A 23,439-nucleotide genomic window follows, 5' to 3' on the forward strand; every position below is an offset into this window, starting at 1 on the left:
GGAAGAGAGGAGGAGAGATGAGGAGAGGAAGAGAGGAGAGAGGAGAGAGGAGAGGAGATAGGAAGAGTGGAAGAGTGGAGAGAGGAGAGGAGAGGAGAGGAGAGGAGAAGAGAAGAGAAGAGAAGAGAAGAGAAGAGAAGAGAAGAGAAGAGAAGAGAAGAGAAGAGAAGAGAAGAGAGGAGAGGAGAGGAGAGGAGAGGAGAGGAGAGGAGAGGAGAGGAGAGGAGAGGAGAGGAGAGGAGAGGAGAGGAGAGGAGAGGAGAGGAGAGGAGAGGAGAGGAGAGGAGAGGAGAGGAGAGGGAAGAGATAAAGAGAGGAGGAGTGGAGAGGAGAGGAGAGAGTAAGAGAGGAGAGGGGAAGAGAGGAGAGGAGAGGAGAGAGGAAGGGAGGAAGAGTGGAGAGGAAGAGAGGAGAGGAGGGGAGAGGAGAGAGGAAAGATGAGAGGACAGATGAGAGGAGACAGGAGAGAGGAGAGAGGAGACAGGAAGAGTGGAAAAGTAGAGAGAGGAAGAGTGGAGAAAGGAGAGGAGAGGAGAGGAGAGGAGATGAGAGGAGAGGAGAGAGAGGAGAGGAGAGGAGAGGAGAGGAGAGGAGAGGAGAGGAGAGGAGAGGAGAGGAGAGGAGAGGAGAGGAGAGGAGAGGAGAGGAGAGGAGAGGAGAGGAGAGGAGGAGAGGGGGAGGGGGAGCAGGGTCTCTAAGATGAATAGAGGGAGAGAGGAGAGGAGAGGGGGAGCAGGGTCTCTAAGATGAAGAGAGGGAGAGAGGAGAGGAGGGCGAGCAGGGTCTCTAAGATGAAGAGAGGGAGAGAGGAGAGGAGGGCGAGCAGGGTCTCTAAGATGAAGAGAGGGAGAGAGGAGAGGAGCGCGAGCAGGGTCCTCTAAGATGAAGAGAGGGAGAGAGGAGAGGAGGAGCAGGGTCTGTAAGATGAGAGGGAGAGAGGAGAGGAGCGGAGGAGCAGGGTCTCTAAGATGAGAGGGAGAGAGGAGAGGAGCGGAGGAGCAGGGTCTCTAAGATGAAGAGAGGGAGAGAGGATAGGAGCGGAGGTGCAGGGTCTCTAAGATGAAGAGAGGGAGAAAGGAGAGGAGAGGAGGAGTAGGGTCTCTAACATGAAGAGAGGGAGAGAGGAGAGGAGAGGAAGAGAAGGGTCTCTAAGATGAAGGGAGGGAGAGAGGAGAGGAGAGGAGGAGCATGGTCTCTAAGATGAAGAGAGGGAGAGAGGAAAGGAGCACCTATGGGAAAAGAAAGGAGTCTAATTTGAGAGATGTTATTCCACCACACGTGTTAACAACAAACATACAGTAGCTCAGACCATTTGCCCTTTCTCAGACAAGCCTGTTAATAAAAGGCTGCTCTCTAAAAATACACTTTTTCCGAGTACTTCTGGTGTGGTGAAGCTTAATGTCTCTGCCTCGCTAACACTTCAGCCTCATTGTTGTGTTGCCATGGTGCCAACATTGATATGAGGAAGGAGAGAGACCTGATTTTGCAGCAAGCACTTCAGACGGCCCAAAAATGTCAAGCGACTGTCCCAGAGGAATCTCCCTGAAACACAGCGGGACCAACCAGGCTCCAACGCTGGCTGGAAAGGATGCAGAGGGAGGGTGAGAGCGAGAGGTGTGTCCTCGTGTGATCGTCTGCCTGAAAAAGATCTGTGTGTTCCAGAAGCTTCACTCAACCTCTCACCCTGGAGAAGACGCACTAATCAAAGACATATTATTCTCTCACGTCTCTCATCTTTCTCTCCCTTCTTCAACATAGGTCCGTGACCCACACAAAATAACCAACCAAGCCCATATTAGCATCCCACATTTCTCCTCAGTTCCTCCTCCTCACTCTTCCCATTGGTGGCCACTGGGTTTGATTACATTCATATCACATAATATAATTCAATATTATTTCACATTCCCACCTCCACATTAGGCAGTCAGAGCGCAGGCTGCGGGTTAGAGGTAGTTTCCCTGAGGCTAATCAACGTTAGCCTTTTCTCATATGACTGTCTTGCAGAATGGAGGACCCACGGGGACACACGGTGGAGCTGGGAAATGCCACGCTGCATACATTACCATTTCAACCTTGTCTGTGCTCCACAGCTACAATAATTCTCCTCTTCATTAGTTTGACATTTTAAAGGATAAGTGAAGTATAATGTAATTGCTCATATGAACCACCACAGGTAACAGATGCTTGACCCTAGATAACTGGAAATAACTGACCATCATGAGATCAAAACATTTAGTGATAGTCCCACCAACTATTTTATAAACTAGGGCTTCTCAGAAACCTTCAGAAACATCTAAATGATTTCTTAAACCTTTGAAACTGGAACCTGGAGGACAAATGTTCCCACTTTGGCTGTACTGCTTCATCAGGATGCCAATATCCTGTCTGTTCATCGCCACATTACAGAGAGGGATGTCTGAATGGGTTCACAGAGACGCCTCCTACATCAGATAGTGTTACTTAATGCTCCAGAGGTGATTACACTGCTCACCATCGCAATAACCATTCTTTAGATGAGTGCAACTCACGTGATGAAATGGGAGAGAGAGAGACAGAAGCTACTGTTTGTGTGTGTGTGTGTGTGTGTGTGTGTGTGTGTGTGTGTGTGTGTGTGTGTGGTGTGTGTGTGTGTGTGTGTGTGTGTGTGTGTGTGTGTGTGTGTGTGTGCTACAATTAATGATGGAAAGCAAACTTACAAAGCTGAGTGGAGACAAGTGTACACTTCACAGGAGTCAAACCCAGCACTTTGACAAGTGTACACTTCACAGGAGTCAAACCCAGCACTTTGACAAGTGTACATTTCACAGTAACCCAAGACCTCCACTTTACAGAAATCAGAACAACAATATCTGACATCACTGCACAAGTATATGAAGACGTTTATTACTGCATATACAGTAATTCTGCTATTCAATGCTGAGACCAATGAGTGATGTTATAAGTGCCACCCACAACAACATTTATAAGTCCAGTTACCCAGGATACAGTTCAAATGGGTAGTCAAGGAGTCAAACCAATGCTGTTCTTTTCTCAAGGTAGGACTGGGCGCTATACCGTATTCTATGATATACTGTATTGGTATTGATGCACGGACCGGTTTGCGTTTTTACTTTACTTTCTATAACGGTATTTGAATGTTTGGTTTGTTAAATGTGATACGCAGTGTGTAACGTCCATTTTTATAGTTTACTTCGCTACTTGAGTCATCTCTCTCCACTCTCTCCATAATGCTTTCCACACAGACCTAGCCCCGCATTTGTTGTTCCTCGACCAGGGGACATTTGTGTTCAGTCTGCATGGTCAATGTAGCACATGCAACAATGTTGATGACAAGGACGCTGTTTTCACCTTGCTTCTTATTATAAATCCACTAGTGTTTTATAATTACACTATTATTTAGTGTTTCTTATATCTGCAAACAGCTCATTTGTATTTTTATTAGCAAGTTGGGCCTAAATTGTGTTAGCCGCTAATGCTAATCGCTCTTTAGCTGGCTAGCTAGCTAGTTAATAAATGTACTGAATCAGAGCAAACGTAATTAGCTATACTGCCTGATAATACCAGTGATGGTGCAGACCTCAATCATCATGTTGTTTGTGCAACAGTATCTTCTAAATCAAAGAGGAATACGCAAAGCATGAATATGTTAGCTACTTGAAATAGCTAAGAGAAAACATTAAATGTAAACAAAGATTATAAGTTCTCCTAGGAAACACGCATTTTCATTCGTTGTCATGTCAACAACACTGTATTCGATTATATTCTACCTATACCTCTGGACCTCTGGCAGTCTCTATGGGGGTGCCACAGGGTTCAATCCTCGGGCCGACTCTTTTCTCTGTATACATCAATGATGTCGCTCTTGGTGCTGGTGATTCTCTGATCCACCTCTACGCAGACGACACCATTCTGTATGCATCTGGCCCTTCTTTGGACACTGTGTTAACTAACCTCCAGACGAGCTTCAATGCCATACAACTCTCCTTCCGTGGCCTCCAACTGCTCTTAAATGCAAGCAAAACTAAATGCATGCTCTTCAACCAATCGCTGCCCACACCTACTTAGAATATGTGGACAACTACAAATACCTAGGTGTCTGGCTAGACTGTAAACTCTCCTTCCAGACTCACATTAAGCATCTCCAATCCAAAATTAAATCTAGAATCGGCTTCCTATTTCGCAACAAAGCATCCTTCACTCATGCTGCCAGACATACCATAGAAAAATGTACTATCATTTGTCATTTATAAAATGGCCTCCAACACTCTACTCAGCAAATTCGATGCACTCTATCACAGTGCAATCCGTTTTGTCATTAAAGCCCCATATACCACCCACCACTGCGACCTGTACGCTCTCATTGGCTGTCCCTCGCTTCATATCCGTCGCCAAACCCGCTGGCTCCAGGTCATCTATAAGTCGTTGCTAGGTAAAACCCCACCTTATCTCAGCTCACTGGTCACCATAGTAGCACCCACCCATAGCATGCGCACGATATTGTTATTTATTTTTATTTTGCTCCTTTGCACCCCAGTACCGCTACTTGCACACTCATCTTCTGCACATTTATCACCCCAGTGTTTAATTTGCCATACTGTTGTCACGACTTCCGCCGAAGTCGGCTCCTCTCCTTGTTCGGGCGGCGTTCGGCGGTCGACGTCACCAGCTTTCTAGCCATCGCCGCTCCATTTTTCATGTATCCATTTGTTTTGTCTTGTTCCCTGCACACCTGGTTTTCATTCCCCAATCAATCTACATGTATTTATTCCTCTGTTCCCCATCATGTCTTTGTGTAAGATTGTTTGTGTTACGTGTGTATTGTTGACGCGCCAGACTGGCTTCTTTTTTCCGTGTTATATTCACGAAGATGTTTATTGTTAAACATAATTCTTGTGACTGTTTTGCGCGTTTTGCACTAATTGCCTAAATTAAGTGTGCGCCTGTTCACAAATCTCTGCTCTCCTGCACCTGACTTCGCTACCAGTACGCACACACCTGACCACTGTAAAAATGTTGCCACTATGGCCTATTTATTGCCTCACCCCCCTTATCCTACCTCATTTGCACACACTGTATATAGACTTTCTCTATTGTATTATTGACTGCATGTTTGTTTATTCCATGTGTAACTCTGTGTTGTTGTTTGTGTCACACTGCTTTGCTTTATCTTGGCCAGGTCGCAATTGTAAATGAGAACTTGTTCTCAACTAGCCTACCTGGTTAAATAAAGGTGAAATAAAATAAAATAAAAAATAGAATTAGAATAATCATTCTATTTCCATGAATAGAATGATTCACTCAAGTGTTTTGCTCTAAATCACAAGCCAAATCACAATTGCAACATTTGGTTAAAAATAAGGCCTAGATTGTTTGCCCAGATTGTGTAGCCCAATGTGGCAGTGTGGAAATTATATCAAATGACTACAGGAAATGCAGAAATTGATAAAAATGCTGAAAATAATTTTTGGTTGAAGATGAATTGAACAGTATAAAGCAATCAGAATGGAGAAAGACCCATTGAAATCACTTAGAATGTATGTGTTGCCAACCTAGAGTCACGCACTTCCATTAAATCATATTTGGAACTGTTATCATTCAAAAACATAAAATACTGTAAAATACCATCCTATTTGTTTAAAATACCATGATATGATATTTCGGCCATATCGCCCAGGACTAACTCAAGGTATGGTTAACTGTAGATTCACACACACATACATGTAATCAAATTACATTCTATTGGTCACATGGTTAGCAGATGTTAATGCGAGTGTAGCGATATGCTTGTGCTTCTAGTTCCAACAGTGCAGCAAGAGGAGCACCATAGGGAAACAAAGAGAGAGGAGAGTGGAGGAAGAGGAGCACCATAGGGAAACAAAGAGAGAGGAGAGTGGAGGAAGAGGAGCACCATAGGGAAATAGAGAGAGGAAAGTGGAGGAAGAGGAGCACCATAGGGCAATAGAGAGAGGAGAGTGGAGGAAGAGGAGCACCATAGGGAAACAAAGAGAGAGGAGAGTGGAGGAAGAGGAGCACCATAGGGAAATAGAGAGAGGAAAGTGGAGGAAGAGGAGCACCATAGGGCAATAGAGAGAGGAGAGTGGAGGAAGAGGAGCACCATAGGGAAATAGAGAGAGAGGAGAGTGGAGGAAGAGGAGCACCATAGGGAAATAAAGAGAGAGGAGAGTGGAGGAAGAGGAGCACCATAGGGAAATAGAGAGAGGAGAGTGGAGGAAGAGGAGCATCATAGGTAAACAAAGAGAGAGGAGAGTGGAGGAAGAGGAGCACCATAGGGCAATAGAGAAAGGAGAGTGGAGGAAGAGGAGCACCATAGGGAAACAAAGAGAGAGGAGAGTGGAGGAAGAGGAGCACCATAGGGAAACAAAGAGAGAGGAGAGTGGAGGAAGAGGAGCACCATAGGGAAATAGAGAGAGGAGAGTGGAGGAAGAGGAGCACCCTAGGGAAATAGAGAGAGGAAAGTGGAGGAAGAGGAGCACCATAGGGAAACAAAGAGAGAGGAGAGTCGAGGAAGAGGAGCACCATAGGGAAATAGAGAGAGAGGAAAGTGGAGGAAGAGGAGCACCATAGGGCAATAGAGAGAGGAGAGTGGAGGAAGAGGAGCACCATAGGGAAATAGAGAGAGGAGAGTCGAGGAAGAGGAGCACCATAGGGAAATAGAGAGAGAGGAGAGTGGAGGAAGAGGAGCACCATAGGGAAATAGAGAGAGGAGAGTGGAGGAAGAGGAGCACCATAGGGAAATAGAGAGAGAGGAGAGTGGAGGAAGAGGAGCATCATAGGGAAATAGAGGGAGAGGGTGGAGTCAGAGGGAGGGACTAAGGAGAAGGAAGATAAGAGAGAGAGAGGGACAAAAAAAATTAAGTAAATATTTCAACCTGAGGCGAAAACGATGAACTGCGACAGGCTTTTTCTTTCTCTATATCCTTTATGAGATTGTGAAATGAACCTTGCAACAAAACAAATAAATGACATGACAAATGTACTGTTGTGATAGTAGGCCTATAGCCTGTTTCTGCCTGGCTAAATAAGCCCTGTTTCTGCCTGGCTAGCTAAGCCCTGTTTCTGCCTGGCTAGCTAAGCCCTGTTTCTGCCTGGCTAGCTAAGCCCTGTTTCTGCCTGGCTAGCTAAGCCCTGTTTCTGCCTGGCTAGCTAAGCCCTGTTGCTGCCTGGCTAGCTAAGCCCTGTTTCTGCCTGGCTAGCTAAGCCCTGTTTCTTGGCATAGCGAGTTGTGCAACGATGATAAAATACTGCTTTATCTATGACAGACTTTCAAACTGGGCTACCCAAAAGCCTGTGACTGAGACAGACGTGTGTGTGTGTGTGTGTGTGTGTGTGTGTGTGTGTGTGTGTGTGTGTGTGTGTGTGTGTGTTGTGTGTGTGTGTGTGTGTGTGTGTGTGTGTGTGTGTGTGTGTGTGTGTGTGTGTGTGTGTGTGTGTGTGTGTGTAATAAGTGTAATAAGAGAACTTCAAGATGTCACCTCATCAATCATTTTGTTCCAAATCATTCTCGTTTTTGTCATGTTTTTCTTTAAGGTTCCCTTGTCTATGTGTACAGAAGAAGCAGAAATAACAACCAATCATGAAAGCATTGCTTAGCTTTCAATATGGCTGCCAAGCTGATACATTCACAGTAACAATGTTGCCAATTAATGGAGGAACACCGAAGGGAAAGTCAGGACAAAGGATTCCACTACCATAGTTGGAATGTTGTCCTTTTTTCAAATCTGTCTAAGCATGGGTTTATATGCCTGTTTTAATGAGCATGTGTTGGTGTGTGTTTGCATCATTCGGGGGGGTGTGTGTGTGTGTGGTGTGTGTGTGTGTGTGTGTGTGTGTGTGTGTGTGTGTGTGTGTGTGTGTGTGGTGTGTGTGTGTGTCTGTGTGTGTGTGTGTGTGTGTGTGTGTGTGTGTGTGTGTGTGTGTGTGTGTGTGTGTGTGTGTGTGTGTGTGTGTGTGTGTGTGTGTGTGTGTGTGGTGTGTGTGTGTGTGTGTATGCACACTTGTGTGTATTTGTGTGTGTGGAAAATGTTTGTCTCTGTATGTGTGTGTTCGTGGGTGCGTGCATTCGGACTGTGGCATTACATGAGATAACAGATGCTGCAGGCCCATTCAGCTCACTGGCTGACAGGCAATCTGCAGAGCAGTGTGAGTTCATGGTGGAGACAGACCCCTATATCAGACAGACAGACAGACAGACAGACAGACAGACAGACAGACAGACAGACAGACAGACAGACAGACAGACAGACAGACAGACAGACAGACAGACAGACAGACAGACAGACAGACAGACAGACAGACAGACAGACAGACAAAGTAAAGGCTACCTGACAGCCTTCCCATTCCTAATTCATACCGTACCTTACGTTTGGATGGCACACACACACCTTCTATTTTGATTGGAGGGGTGTAAAAGCGAAGGAGTCTTTCTCCTACAGAATGGATGGCTGCTCATGATATATTCCTTTGGGCCCCAGACAAGGTAAGAAGCTGCTCGCAACAACTGTGAGTCGAGCATCACTCTCCAACTAAGCCGAGAAATCCCTCTTCATTAAAATCCAGAGGACATTTCGTTAAAGAGACTCATTTCATTATAGTGTCATGAACATAGAATTAGAATTAGTTATATTTCTATGGTCATGAACAGGGCAGAGAACAGTGTTATGATGATGATACTTAACACAGTAATGTTCAGTGGTATTCAAACCTGTGTGGCGACCCCACTGCAATTTCCCTACGACCCCACTTTACAAACCACTATTAAGCCATAATGCCAGAGAGGCTGTGGTGAATATTGTCACGACTATAGTGGAAGTTAAAGGCAATTCCCCAAAATAAAGATGGTGGCTTTAAAATGTCATTTCAACCAATTAGTGCCATTAAATATGTCTAACAATAATGATGAAATATGATTCAAAGACTCTTTCAATTAATTGGTTGCCTTTACCAGAGGCATACAATTAGTATCTAATTAATGTTCAGCTAAAAATGTTATATTCATAGACGGTGCGTGCCCAGGATCAAATGACAAGAAACACTACTTTAGGCTTAACCAGTGAAGATGGCCATCAAATCACCTCCCAGGCGAAACCAGCCTACAATCACCTCTGGGGAGCTTGTTTCTATGATACATTTAAACAGACTGACAGACCGCTTGGAAAGCTAACTGCCGTTTCTGACAGATTGCATGAGAATGAAATATTGATTTAAAGTAGACTTGTGTAACTGAACTTATTCATGATTAACAGACTAAGTAATGGAGTAGGTAAGGTCCTGCCTGCTGATTGGTTGGTAAGTGGTAGCTACAAGATCACAGGTCCTAGTTGAGCCTCGTAGCCTACCACATCTAGCTTGTTCAATATTTATCATATAGGGTATCAGAGCCTCTCGGACCAGGCATTGCATATACAGTTGAAGTCGGAAGTTTACATACACCTTAGCCAAATACATTTCAACTCAGTTTTTCACAATTCCTGACATTTAATCCTAATAAAAATTCCCTGTCTTAGGTCAGTCAGGATCACCACTTTATTTTAAGAATGTGAAATGTCAGATTAATAGTAGAGAGAATGATTTATTTCAGCTTTTATTTCTTTCATCACATTCCCAGTGGGTCAGACATTTACATACACTCAATTAGTATTTGGTAGCATTGCCTTTAAATTGTTTAACTTGGGTCAAACGTTTCAGGTAGCCTTCCACAAGCTTCCCACAATAAGTTGGGTGAATTTTGGCCCATTCCTCCTGACAGAGCTGCTGTAACTGAATCAGGTTTGTAGGCCTCCTTGCTCGCACACGCTTTTTCAGTTCTGCCTACAAATGTTCTATAGGATGAGGTCAGGGCTTTGTGATGGCCACTCCAATACCTTAACTTTGTTGTCCTTAAGCCATTTTCCACAACTTTGGAAGTATGCTTGGGGTCATTGTCCATTTGGAAGACCCATTTGCGACCAAGCTTTAACTTCCTGACTGATGTCTTGAGATGTTGCATCAACATATCCACATAATTTTCCTTTCTCATGATGCCATCTATTTTGTGAAGTGCACCAGTCCCTCCTGCAGCAAAGCACCCCCACAACATGATACTGCCACCCCCGTGCTTCACGGTTGGGATGGTGTTCTTCGGCTTGCAAGCCTCCCCCTTTTTACCCCTTTTGACAAACGTAACGATGGTCATTATGGCCAAACAGTTCTATCCTTGTTTCATCAGACCAGAGGACATTTCTCCAAAAAGTATGATTTTTGTCCCCAAACCGAAGTCTGTCTTTTTTATGGCGGTTTTGGATTAGTGGCTTCTTCCTTGCTGAGCGGCCTTTCAGGTTATGTCGATATAGGGCTCATTTTACTGTGGATATAGATATTGTTGTACCTGTTTCCTCCAGCATGGTCCTTTGATATTGTTCTGGGATTGATTTGCACTTTTCGCACCAAAGTACGTTCATCTCTAGTTGACAGAACACGTCTCCTTCCTGAGCAGTATGACGGCTGTGTGGTCCCATGGTGTTTATACTTGCGTACTATTGTTTGTACAGATGAACATGGTACCTTCAGGCATTTGGAAATTGCTCCCAAGGATGAACCAGACTTTTTTTTTCCTGAGGTCTTGGCTGATTTCTTTTGAATTTCCCATGATGTCAAGCAAAGAGGCACTGAGTTTGAAGGGATGCCTTGAAATACATCCACAGGTACACCTCCAATTGACTCAAATGATGTCAATTAGCCTATCAGAAGCTTCTAAAGCCATGACATCATTTTCTGGAATTTTCCAAGCTGTTTAAAGGCACAGTCAACTTAGTGTATGTAAACTTCTGACCCACTGGAATTGTGATACATTGAATTATTGTCACGTCCTGACCAGTATAAGGGTTAATTGTTATGGTAGTTTGGTCAGGACGTGGCAGAGGGTATTTGTTTTATGTGGTTCGGGGTGGTGTTTTTGCAGAAGGCGTTTGATTTATTATTTCCGGGTTTTGGTTTATGTTCTATGTTTATGTATTTCTATGTTTAGTCTAGTGAGTGTATTTCTATGTTAAGTTAATGGGGGTTTGGGACTCTCAATTGGAGGCAGGTGCTTCCTCGTTGCCTCTGATTGAGAGTCCTATATATGGGTAATTGTTTGGTGTAGGTTTTGTGGGAGATTGTTTCTTGTCTAGCGTGTGTGAGCCTGAGAAGACTGTTCGTTGATCGTGAGTTCGTTTTGTTATTTTGGTGTTCATTTTGAGTCTAATAAAAGTTCAAGATGAGCAACCACATACCTGCTGCATTTTGGTCCTCCTTTCCCGATGACAAACGTGACAGGATCTCCCACCACAAAAGGACCAAGCAGCAGAGGAAGGAGCAACAGGTGGACTGGAAGGAGCAGTGGGAATTTGAGTTGGACAAACGGGAGAAATGGACATGGGAACAGGTTATGGCCGGAGAGGGCCCATGGAAGAAATGGAGCAAAGACCGGGAACGCTACCGAGGAACACGACTGGCGATTAAACCCGAGAGGCAGCCCCAATCATTTTTTTGGGGGGGGGGCATATGGGTAGTTTGGCGGGGCAAGTTTGGAGCCCCAGGCCAAATCCCCGTACCTTTTCTGGGAAGCCAGTTAATGGACAGGTCTCGTGCTTCGGGGTAATGGGTATTATGGCGAGGCCAAGTATTTTTAGGCTGGTACGCGCTATACCAGCACCCCGCATTTACCAGGGGGTAGTGGGTATCCAGACAGAAAAGGCGATGCCAGGTTTGAGCTCGAGATCGCCAGTAAGCCTCCATGGTCCAATATATCCTGTTCCCGCTCCACGCACTAGCCTAGAGGTGCGTGTTCCCAGACTGGCACGTCCAGTACCAGCACCACGCACCAGGTTTCAAGTGCGTCAGCCCAGTCCGACTCGTCCTGAGCTGCCAGAGTCGCCAGAGCTGCCCGTCAGTCAGGAGTCGCCAGAGCTGCCCGTCAGTCAGGAGTCGCCAGAGCTGCCCGTCAGTCAGGAGTCGCCAGAGCTGCCCGTCAGTCAGGAGTCGCCAGAGCTGCCCGTCAGTCAGGAGCCGCCAGAGCTGCCCGTCAGTCAGGAGCCGCCAGAGCTGCCCGTCAGTCAGGAGCCGCCAGAGCTGCCCGTCAGTCAGGAGCCGCCAGAGCTGCCCGTCAGTCAGGAGCCGCCAGAGCTGCCCGTCAGTCAGGAGTCGCCAGAGCTGCCCGTCTGCCCGGAGATGCCAGAGCGGCCCGTCTGCCCGGAGATGCCAGAGCGGCCCGTCTGCCCGGATCAGCCAGAGCGGCCCGTCTGCCCGGATCAGCCAGAGCGGCCCGTCTGTCAGGAGCCGCCAGAGCTGCCCGTCAGTCAGGAGCCGCCAGAGCGGCCCGTCTGCCCGGATCAGCCAGAGCGGCCCGTCTGCCCGGATCAGCCAGAGCGGCCCATCTGCCCAGAGTCTGCCGATGACCAAAAACCAAGGGAGTCTAGCAGCAACCCTGAACTGAGTAAGCCTGACAATTCAGAACTTAAAGTGATTAACTGTTTAATTAATGAGTCTGCCTACAGGGTGGAGAGGAAGAAGTCTGCCCATGATCCGGAACAGGGGGAGTCTGCCTACGGCCCGAGGCTGATCGGGTCGGTGTGTATTTTGGAGGACAGTAGGCCGGAGCCTGAACCACCACCTGCTTAGGTGGGTTGGGGAGGGGGGGTGTAGCACAAGTGCCGTCGGTGACGGCAGCCACCCTCCCTTCCCTCCCTTTAGTTTAGGGGGATTTTTTTGTTGTTGTTGGGGTTTTGTTTATTCACGAGGTGCTTCCGGGGTTAGCACCTTTAGGGGGGGGGGGGGGGGGGTACTGTCACATCCTGACCAGTATAAGGGTTAATTGTTATGGTAGTTTGGTCAGGACGTGGCAGAGGGTATTTGTTTTATGTGGTTCGGGGTGGTGTTTTTGCAGAAGGGCGTTTGATTTATTATTTCCGGGTTTTGGTTTATGTTCTATGTTTATGTATTTCTATGTTTAGTCTAGTGAGTGTATTTCTATGTTAGGTTAATGGGGGTTTGGGACTCTCAATTGGAGGTAGGTGCTTCCCCGTTGCCTCTGATTGAGAGTCCTATATATGGGTAATTGTTTGGTGTAGGTTTTGTGGGAGATTGTTTCTTGTCTAGCGTGTGTGAGCCTGAGAAGACTGTTGGTTGATCGTGAGTTCGTTTTGTTATTTTGGTGTTCATTTTGAGTCTAATAAAAGTTCAAGATGAGCAACCACATACCTGCTGCATTTTGGTCCTCCTTTCCTGACGACAAACGTGACAATTATAAGTGAAATAATCTGTCTGTAAACAATTTTTGGAAAAATGACTTGTGTCATGTACAAAGTAGATGTCCTAACCTAAACTATAGTTTGTTAACAAGAAATTTGTGGAGTTGTTGAAAAACAAGTTTTAATGACTCCGACCTAAGTGTATGTAAACCTCCGACTTCAACTGTAGATACTGCTGATCCAGCATGACAACAATGGCGCATGGCTAATGAAGCTGTAGGTATTGAGTTTACGGAGGACCAACGATGCCATAATTAGAATTAAATTAATAAATAAATGGACACATACATAGATAAATACATGAATAAATAATGAAATGAACACACAAATAGATACATATTAATAAATACATAAAGATGAATACATGCACACAAATAGATACATACATTGATGAATGATTGCACACAGATACATCATTATTTAAATAATTTCTTTCATTTTATTAATTTATTATATTATTTATTTCTGTGTTTCTTCATCCAATATGATAATGAGGGGGTGTCAAGCAAATGTATGTTGGTGGTATCTAACACACCATTGGTTGATCAATGCCATGGCGCTTTGATCAATTTCATTTGCCTGGGCTTCGTTCAGTATGACAGAAAGTGGGGCGGCAGGTAGACTAGTGGTTAGAGCGTTGGGCCAGTAACCGGAAGGTTGCTAGATTGAATCCCAGAGCTGACAAGGAAAAAAAATCTGTCATTCTGCCCTGAACAAGGCAGTTCACCCACTGCTCCCCGGTAGGCCGTCATTGTAAATAAGAATTTGTTCTAAACTGACTTGCCTAGTTAAATAAAGGTAAAATATTGGACATTTGTAATGTACAGCCTATTGTAAAGAACGGCTAGCTGGAGTCGTCTGAGTGGTCGGCTGTAAATGCCCTCACCCGCTAGTCCTTAATGTGATATAATTGGTTGACTCACCGGTAAGAACAGTACAGATGCTTCTTAGTCCAAGACTTTTATTATCTTCATCACCACCACACACTATAGTATTCACACTAGCATAGAAATCTTCAGTTTCCACAGGATGGACTTGTGGTTCAGAAAGGTAAGAACAGATATATAATGTTGTGCAATAGAATATCTACACAGGAAAGAATGGCACAGCATCTATACAGGGATATTCACATAACAGCATATACATTTACAGCAGTATATGTAAAAACATCTCACTGGAGAGAGAGACAACTAATTAAGACAGGTGTGATTTATGGCCCTCTCTCAGGACTGGTGGAGATCTGATCTGTGTCTGGTGCCACTGAGTCATAAATCTTACTGCGCATGCGGAAAGCCACGAACAGATTCTGAAACATCTCACCATGGCATAACAGTAGCGTGAACTATGAAAACACAGTGGTAAAGTGCATATACAGACTATAGGAATGAACCATCTGTAAACAATAACATCTACTGCAAAACAATCATGAATTCACTGCAATACAGGCACTTATAAATGACATCGGAAATCTACATAAGTACTATACAGTTACAGATGTAACAAGGTAATTAGGCCTAAGGTAATTGCTTGCAGTCAATCCCCATAAAGTAGCATTAACCCTCCCGATAATAAACCACACAACTCACTTGTTGAACGTACGCACAATCTTGCTAAAAATAAACACACTGACAACTTGGTCGGCAGCCAAACGTGCGTCTTCTTCTTCTTCTGTGGGATTGGGTTGGCGGATCGCATCCAACTTTTAAAGTACATAAGCCTACATCTGTGAAATGAGCGATATTCGTGTGAACTCTTAAAAACCTCTTAAGGATCAGACCCTTTTTTCAATGTTCGCCTAAAATGACATACTCAAATTGAACTGCCTGTAGCTCAGGCCCAGAAGCAAGGATATGCATATTCTTGATACCATTTGATAGGAAACACTTTGTCGTTTGTGGAAATGTTAAAGTAATGTAGGAGAATATAACATATTAGATCTGGTAAAAGATAACAAAGAAAAAAACATGCGTTTTCTATTAATTTCTTTGTTCCATCATCTTTGAAATGCAAGAGAAAGGCCATTATATGACTTAGGATTACAGACGCAATTTAGATTTTGACCACTAGATGGCAGCAGTGTATGTACAACGTTTCAGACTGATCCAATGAACCATTGCATTACTGTTCAAAATGTTGTATCAAGTCTGTCCAAATGTGCCTAATTGGTTTATTGATACATTTTCAAGTACATAACTGTGCACTCTCCTCAAACAATAGTATGGTATTCTTTCACTGTAATAGCTACTGTAAATTGGACAGCGCAGTTAGATCAACAATAATTTTTACTTTCTACCCATATAAGACATGTCTGTGTCCTGGGAAATGTTCTTGTTACTTACAATGTCATGCTAATCACATTAGAGGAACGTTAGCTCAACCGTTCCGCGGGGGACACACCGATTAAGTGGTTAACAGTAAACTATAGTGTTTATTAATGATGGTGTCTCTTAACAGTAAACTATAGTGATTATTAATGATGGTGTCTCTTAACAGTAAACTATAGTGATTATTAATGATGGTGTCTCTTAACAGTAAACTATAGTGTTTATTAATGATGGTGTCTCTTAACAGTAAACTATAGTGTTTATTAATGATGGTGTCTCTTAACAGTAAACTATAGTGATTATTAATGATGGTGTTTCTTAACAGTAAACTATAGTGATTATTAATGATGGTGTCTCTTAACAGTAAACTATAGTGTTTATTAATGACAGTGTCTCTAAATAGTGTGCACAAGGCTTTGCCACAGTTGGTCTCTTTATGCCCAGTTCTAATACTTCTAATACATTATATCATCTCCTTCATTCAGCCCCCTCATACTTCATTCCCTTGTCTTTTTATCACAACAGCTTCTACCAGTGATTATTCTCCAACCACTCTTTCTCGTATATTTTTTTCATTGGGTTTGAATTAAGGGGCCATTACTCTGTGAAGAGCTTTGTTCATCATATTGTCTATCACAAGGCGCATTATGCACCAATTTCATTCCTGTAGTGTGGGAAAAGCCCCAGGAAGCAGAATGCAGACTAGTTCTAGCCTAGCTTGGAAAACAAGGAATGCTGACTTGATGGTGGATCATACTCATACAGAAAGGATACAGTGGCTTGCGAAAGTATTCACCCCCCTTGGCATTTTTCTTATTTTGTTGCCTTACAACTGGAATTAAAAAAATTTGGGGGGGGTTTGTATCGTTTCATAAACATAACATGCCTACCTCTTTGAAGATGCAAAATATTTTTTATTGTGAAACAAACAAGAAATAACACAAAGAAACTGATAACTTGAGCGTGCATAACTATTCACCCCCCCCCCCCAAAGTCAATACTTTGTAGAACCATCTTTTGCAGCAAATACAGCTGCAAGTCTCTTGGGGTATGTCTCTATAAGCTTGGCACATCTAGCCACTGGGATTTTTGCCCATTCTTCAAGGCAAAACTGCTTCAGATCCTTCAAGTTAGATGGGTTCCGCTGGTGTACAGCAATCTTTAAGTCATACCACAGATTCTCAATTGGATTGATGTCTGGGCTTTGACTAGGCCATTCCAAGACATTTAAATGTTTCCCCTTACCCACTTGAGTGTTGCTTTAGCAGTATGCTTAGGGCCATTGTCCTGCTGGAAGGTGAATCTCTGTCCCAGAAACTGTCCCAATTTCCCTGTATTTAGCGCCATCCATCATTCCTTCAGTTCTGACCAGTTTCCCAGTCCCTGCCGATGAAAAACATTGGATGGTGCTCTCGGGGTGATGAGAGGTGTTGGGTTTGCGCCAGACATAGCGTTTTCCTTGATGGCCAAAAAGCTACATTTTTGTCTCATCTGACCAGAGTACCTTCTTCCATATGTTTGGGGAGTCTCCAACATGCCTTTTGGCGAACACCAACCGTGTTTGCTTATTTTTTTCTTTAAGCAATGGCTTTTTATCTGGCCACTCTTCCATAAAGCCCAGCTCTGTGGAGTGTATGGCTTAAAGTGGTCCTATGGACAGATACTCCAATCACCGCTGTGGAGCTTTGCAGCTCCTTCAGGGTTATCTTTGGTCTCTTTGTTGCCTCTCTGATTAATGCCCTCCTTGCCTGGTCAGTGAGTTTTGGTGGGCGGCCCTCTCTTGGCAGGTTTGTTGTGGTGCCATATTCTTTCCATTTTTTAATAATGGATTTAATGGTGCTCCGTGGGATGTTCAAAGTTTCCGATATTTTTTTTACAACCCAACCCTGATCTGTACTTCTCCACATGTCACGGTTGTCGAAAGGAGCGGACCAAAGTGCAGCGTGATTCTCATTCCACATAATTCTTTATTAAACTGTGAAACTCTGCAATACATACAAAATAAACCTGAATAAACAAAACAACCAACCGTGACGCAGAGGTGAAACATACACTACTCAAAATTAATCTTCCACAAACCCAGGTGGGACAAACACCAACTTAAATATGACCTCCAATTAGAGACAACGATGACCAGCTGCCTCTAATTGGAGATCATCCCCCCAAAAAAGCCCAACATAGAAATACAAAACTAGAACAACTCAACATAGAAAATCTAACCTAGAAAAAAAAAAACTGTCACGCCCTGACCTACTCTACCATAGAAAATAACAGCTTTCTATGGTCGGGACGTGACACCACAACTTTGTCCCTGACCTGTTTGGAGAGTTCCTTGGTGGTGTTGCAGACTCTGGGGCCTTTCGGAACAGGTGTATATATACTGAGATCATGTGACACTTAGATTGCACACAGGTGGACTTTATTTAACAAATTATGTGACTTCTGAAGGTAATTGGTTGCACCAGATCTTATTTAGTGGCTTTACATTTGACATTTTTTACATTTTAGTAGACACTCTTATCCAGAGAGAGAGTGAGTGCATACATTTCATACATTTTTTTTTTCTTTTTTCTCCGTACTGGTCCCCCGTGGGAATCAAACCCACAACGCTGGCGTTGCACACACCATGCTCTACCAACTGAGCCACACGGGACCTTTGCTTCATAGCAAAGGGGTAAATACATATGCACGCACCAGTTTTCCGTTTTAAATTTTTATTTGTTTTTTGAAACAAGTAAAAAAAAATCATTTCACTTCACCAATTTGGACTATTTTCAATTTAAATTACAGGTTGTAATGCAACAAAATAGGAAAAATACCAAGGTGGATGAATACTTTTGCAAGGCACTATATTATCTCTAACCAGACATGAAGTCCACAGGAGAGCAGCTCTAGTAAATATGTTGTTGAGTGACGCAACACACAGCAGGGCGCGTTGGAGCCGTCATGGCACATCTGCAGTACAATGCTAATTTGTGTTTCCAGATGGACAACCGGTTAATAACAAATCAATGGAACAATTAAAACTGGAATAATTGGATTAAGGGACAAATAGAGAGATCAACCATCTGCTTTGTTGTCATGGTCACTTGGCAGGCAGAACAAGCTTCCCCCTAAAGTCAGGAAAGCGGAGTCCCTGCCAATCTTCCGATAACTTCTGAAACCCTACCTCTTTGAAGAGTATCTGAAATAACTCTAACAGGGCTCTTTTCCTTCTCTTTCCTTCTCTTTTCCTAAAATACTTTGTTCAGAGAAAATGTACTTGACACAATTGTGATGTGTTGTTGTCTCACCTAGCTTGAGTCAATGAGTATCAAACTCTTTGTTATGGTAAGCCTAAATCATTTCAAGAGTAAGCATTTGCTTAACAAGTCACATAATAAGTTGCATGGACCCACACATACAATTAGCTGTAAGGTCCCTCAGTCAAGCTATTAATTTCAAACACAGATTCATTCACAAAGACCAGATTGGTCTTTCAATGCCTCGCAAAGAAGGGCACCTATTGGTAGATAGGGAAAAATGTCAAAAAGCTGACACAGAATATCCCTTTGCACATGGTGAAGTTATTAATTACACTTTTGATGGTGTATCAATACACCCAGTCATTACAAAGATACAGGCGTCCTTCCAAGGAAGGAAATCACTCAGGGATTTCACCATGAAGCCAATGGTGACTATAAAACAGCTTCAGAGTTGAATGGCTGTGATGGGAGAAAACTGAGGATGGATCACCCACATTGTAGTTACTCCACAATACTAACCTAATTGCCAGGGTGCTCCGTGGCATGCATCCAAAACATGCATCCTGTTTGCAATAAGGCACTAAAGTAAAACTGCAAAAAATGTGGCAAAGAAATGAACTTTATGTCCTGAATAGAAAGTGTTATGTTTGGGGCAAATCCAAAACAACACATCACTGAATACTGCTCTTCATATTTTCAAGCATGGTGGTGGCTGCATCATGTTGTGGGTATGCTTGTCATCGGCAAGGACTAGGGAGTTTTTTTAGGATAAAAAGAAACGGAATAGAGCTAAACACAGAACAAATCCTAGTGGAAAACCTGATTCATTCTGCTTTCCAACAGACACTGGGAGACAAATTCACCTTTCAGCAGGACAATAACCTAAAACACAAAGCCAAATATACACTGGAGTTGCGTACCAAGACAACATTGAATGTTCCTCTGTGGCCTAGGTCTGACTTAAATCAGACACCTCTTGTGCATACTGGCTGTCTAGCCATGATCAACAACCAACTTGACAGAGCTTGAAGAATTTTTTAAAGAATAATGTGCAAATATTGTATAATCCCAGTGTGCAAAGATGATTCCACTGTAGCCCTCGTTCCACTGTAGCCTTCATTGACAAAAAATGACAATTAAATCCATGTTAATCTCACTTTGTAACACAACAAAATGTGGGAAAAGTCAAGAGGTGTGAATGCATTCTGAAGGCACTGTATTTTAAGGTGAATGCACTAATTGTAAGTGACTAAAATGTAAAATGTAACACGGATGTAATGTCCAATCATCAGTTTTGGAGTGTTGATTGGCACCTCATTTTGGTTTGGTAAACACATTGATTAAGACGTTTATGGGTTTCTTTTTTCTTTACTCAGCAAATAGCTTCATTATGCAAATGCTTTTCCGGGGAATAAATATCTCTTTTGACAGAATCCTCTTGCTTATTTGGTGAAGCATTCAGAAATTCATATACATTTACTAGGCAAACCTCATAGCTGGTAATACTGTATATTCCACATCCTTGAGGTGAACCAAATCAACATTTAAAAACACATAAGGGATAGTAAGAGAAGGAAATCTCTCAGTCCGTTAGCAAGCCAATGTCTTTGATTTGACATACAGAATAATTACACTTTTTCCTGTATCTCCAACTCTTCAGAAAGTCCATGTAGTAATCTGTAATCACCTTTTGAGATCTATCTCACCAAAGAGAGCCCTGCGGGGATTTAGGATTGAACAGAACCATCTACAGGACATATCCTCCAACTGACCCTTAAACATTAAACCACTGTTAACTTTGAAGATGGTTCTTATATTGCAAATTGTAATAAGACTGGTACTGCAATGTTAGTTACTTGTCAGAACAGAGTGAGAGGCCACTTACTTCCAGCCACTGTCCGTGGGACTGCATTTTGATGAGGACACAGGGGTCTGGCTTGGACAGGGCGTCTCGGTCTGAGATTCCCTTGCAGGTCACCCGCAGCTCCACTTTGGCCAGGCACGGGCTGTTGAACAGACCAAGGGTGTTGGCCGCAGACTCATAGATGTTGCTCATGGTGTGTGTGTGTGGCGAGTGTTCTGCGAGGGAGACAAACACACATATCACAGTGATTACAGGGAGACGTCACTCATCATTCAGCACACGCAGGCACGCACGCGCGCACACACAGACTTCCTCTACTTTATTCACAAATACACACAAACATCCCCAAACACTACATTCAGGAAACTTGATTATCACGAGGGCTCTTTGTTCCTTTAGAAGCCCCTCCGCCCCCACAGCTGTCAAACTGCTGCTAATTATCCCATGCTGATTTGATGAGCACACCAGACAGGATATGATAGCATTTTCCTGTCCAGTAATCACCTAATTAATCTCAACCCTCCAATTAGACCGTCAAGGTAAATGAGATCCGTGAGATGTGAAGTGATGATCCCAATCAAGCTCTTGATGCTCTTGCTGCTAGTGATTCTCTGATCCACCTCTACGCAGACGACACCATTCTGTATACTTCTGCCACTTCTTTGGACACTGTCTTAACTAACCTCCAGACGAGCTTCAATGCCACACAACTCTCCTTCCGTGGCCTCCAACTGCTCTTAAATGCAAGTAAAACTAAATGCATGCTCTTCAACCGATTGCTGCCCGCACCTGCCCGCCCATCCAGCATCACTACTCTGGACGGTTCTGACTTAGAATATGTCAACAACTACAAATACCTAGGTGTCTGGTTAGACTGTAAACTCTCCTTCCAGACTCACATTAAGCATCTCCAATCCAAAATTAAATCTAGAATCGGCTTCGTATTTCACAACAAAGCATCCTTCACTCATGCTGCCAAACATACCCTCGTAAAACTGACTATCCTACCGATCCTTGACTTCGGCGATGTCATTTACAAAATAGCCTCCAACACCCTACTCAGCAAATTGGATGCAGTCTATCACAGTGCAATCCGTTTTGTCACCAAAGCCCCATATACTACCCACCACTGCGACCTGTATGCTCTCGTTGGCTGGCCCTCGCTTCATATTCGTTGCCAAACCCACTGGCTCCAGGTCATCTATAAGTCTCTGCTAGGTAAAGTCCCCCCTTATCTCAGCTCACTGGTCACCATAACAGCACCCACCTGTAGCACACGCTCCAGCAGGTATATTTCACTGGTCACCCCCAAAGCCAAATCCTCCTTTAACCGTCTTTCCTTCCAGTTCTCTGCTGCCAATGACTGGAACGAATTGCAAAAATCACTGAAGCTGAAGACTCATATCTCCCTCTCTAACTTTAAGCACCAGCTGTCAGAGCAGCTCACAGATCACTGCACCTGTACATAGCCCATCTGTAAATAGCCCATCCAACTACCTCATCCCCATACTGTTATTTATTTTTTTGCTCCTTTGCACCCCAGTATCTCTGTTGGACATTCATCTTCTGCACATCTATCACTCCAGTGTTTAATTGCTAAATTGTAATTATTTCACTACTATGGCCTATTTATTGCCTTACCTCCCTTATCTTACCTCATTTGCACAACACTGTATATAGACTTTTCTATTGTGTTATTGACTGTTTGTTTGTTTATTCCATGTGTAACTCTGTGTTGTTGTTTGTGTCGCACTGCTTTGCTATATCTTGACCAGGTTGCAGTTGTAAATGAGAACATGTTCTCAACTGACCTACCTGGTTAAATAAAGGTGAAAAAAAAAAAAAATAATCTAAATGGACTAATACCAGATCTCCTACTTGTGCAGTGATAGGCTATCTCTTATATCCCTTTGAGAGCTTAGGACTAGGTTCTATCTGCAAAAAGATGATTCTGAGATAATTGGCATTGAAGTTCCAAACCCTCATTGGTTTGAATGGTGTCAGCTATTTTTTATCTTCTATTCTTTTGAACGTAACAACATGAATTGTGGGGTATTTAGAGTACTGTATAGGTAGAGAACATTGAACAGAACAAGGCTATGTCAATAACATAAATCTAACCAATATGCAGATAGAACCTTATAGTCCCAAGCTCTTGGCTTGATAATAACTCATCGAAAGAAAGTGATATTATGGATCAGAAGACAACAGCAGCTCGTTAATTCAGACAAGGTTACCACCACTGTAGCCCTGGGGAAGCAGACAAGGCTACCACCACTGTAGCCCTGGGGAAGCAGACAAGGTTACCACCACTGTAGCCCTGGGGAAACAGATAAGGTTACCACCACTGTAGCCCTGGGGAAGCAGATAAGGTTACCACCACTGTAGCCCTGGGGAAGCAGACAAGGTTACCACCACTGTAGTCCTGGGGAAGCAGACAAGGTTACCACCACTGTAGCCCTGGTGAAGCAGACAAGGTTACCACCACTGTAGCCCTGGGGAAGCAGACAAGGTTACCACCACTGTAGCCCTGGGGAAGCAGACAAGGTTACCACCACTGTAGCCCTGGGGAAGCAGACAAGGTTACCACCACTGTAGCCCTGGGGAAGCAGACAAGGTTACCACCACTGTAGCCCTGGGGAAGTAGACAAGGTTACCACCACTGTAGCCCTGGGGAAGCAGACAAGGTTACCACCACTGTAGCCCTGGGGAAGCAGACA

The 23,439-nt window shown here is 43.8% G+C and overlaps 1 protein-coding gene across 2 annotated transcripts in view; it reads right to left on the reverse strand.

Annotated features, from left to right (window-relative positions):
- The window catches only part of LOC106574097 (copine-4), a 104,922-nt gene that overhangs the window by 69,395 nt on the left and 12,088 nt on the right, over positions 1-23,439 (reverse strand). For both annotated transcript variants that reach the window (XM_082960117.1, XM_082960115.1), the window contains exon 2: positions 20,741-20,934. In XM_082960117.1, the coding sequence (XP_082816243.1) occupies positions 20,741-20,911 (171 nt within the window). In that variant the 5' untranslated portion in view covers positions 20,912-20,934. The remainder of the gene's footprint in view (positions 1-20,740; positions 20,935-23,439) is intronic.

The sequence above is a fragment of the Salmo salar genome, chromosome 02 (assembly GCF_965601325.2).
Source record: "Salmo salar chromosome 02, fSalSal1, whole genome shotgun sequence".
NCBI classification, from domain to species: domain Eukaryota; kingdom Metazoa; phylum Chordata; class Actinopteri; order Salmoniformes; family Salmonidae; genus Salmo; species Salmo salar.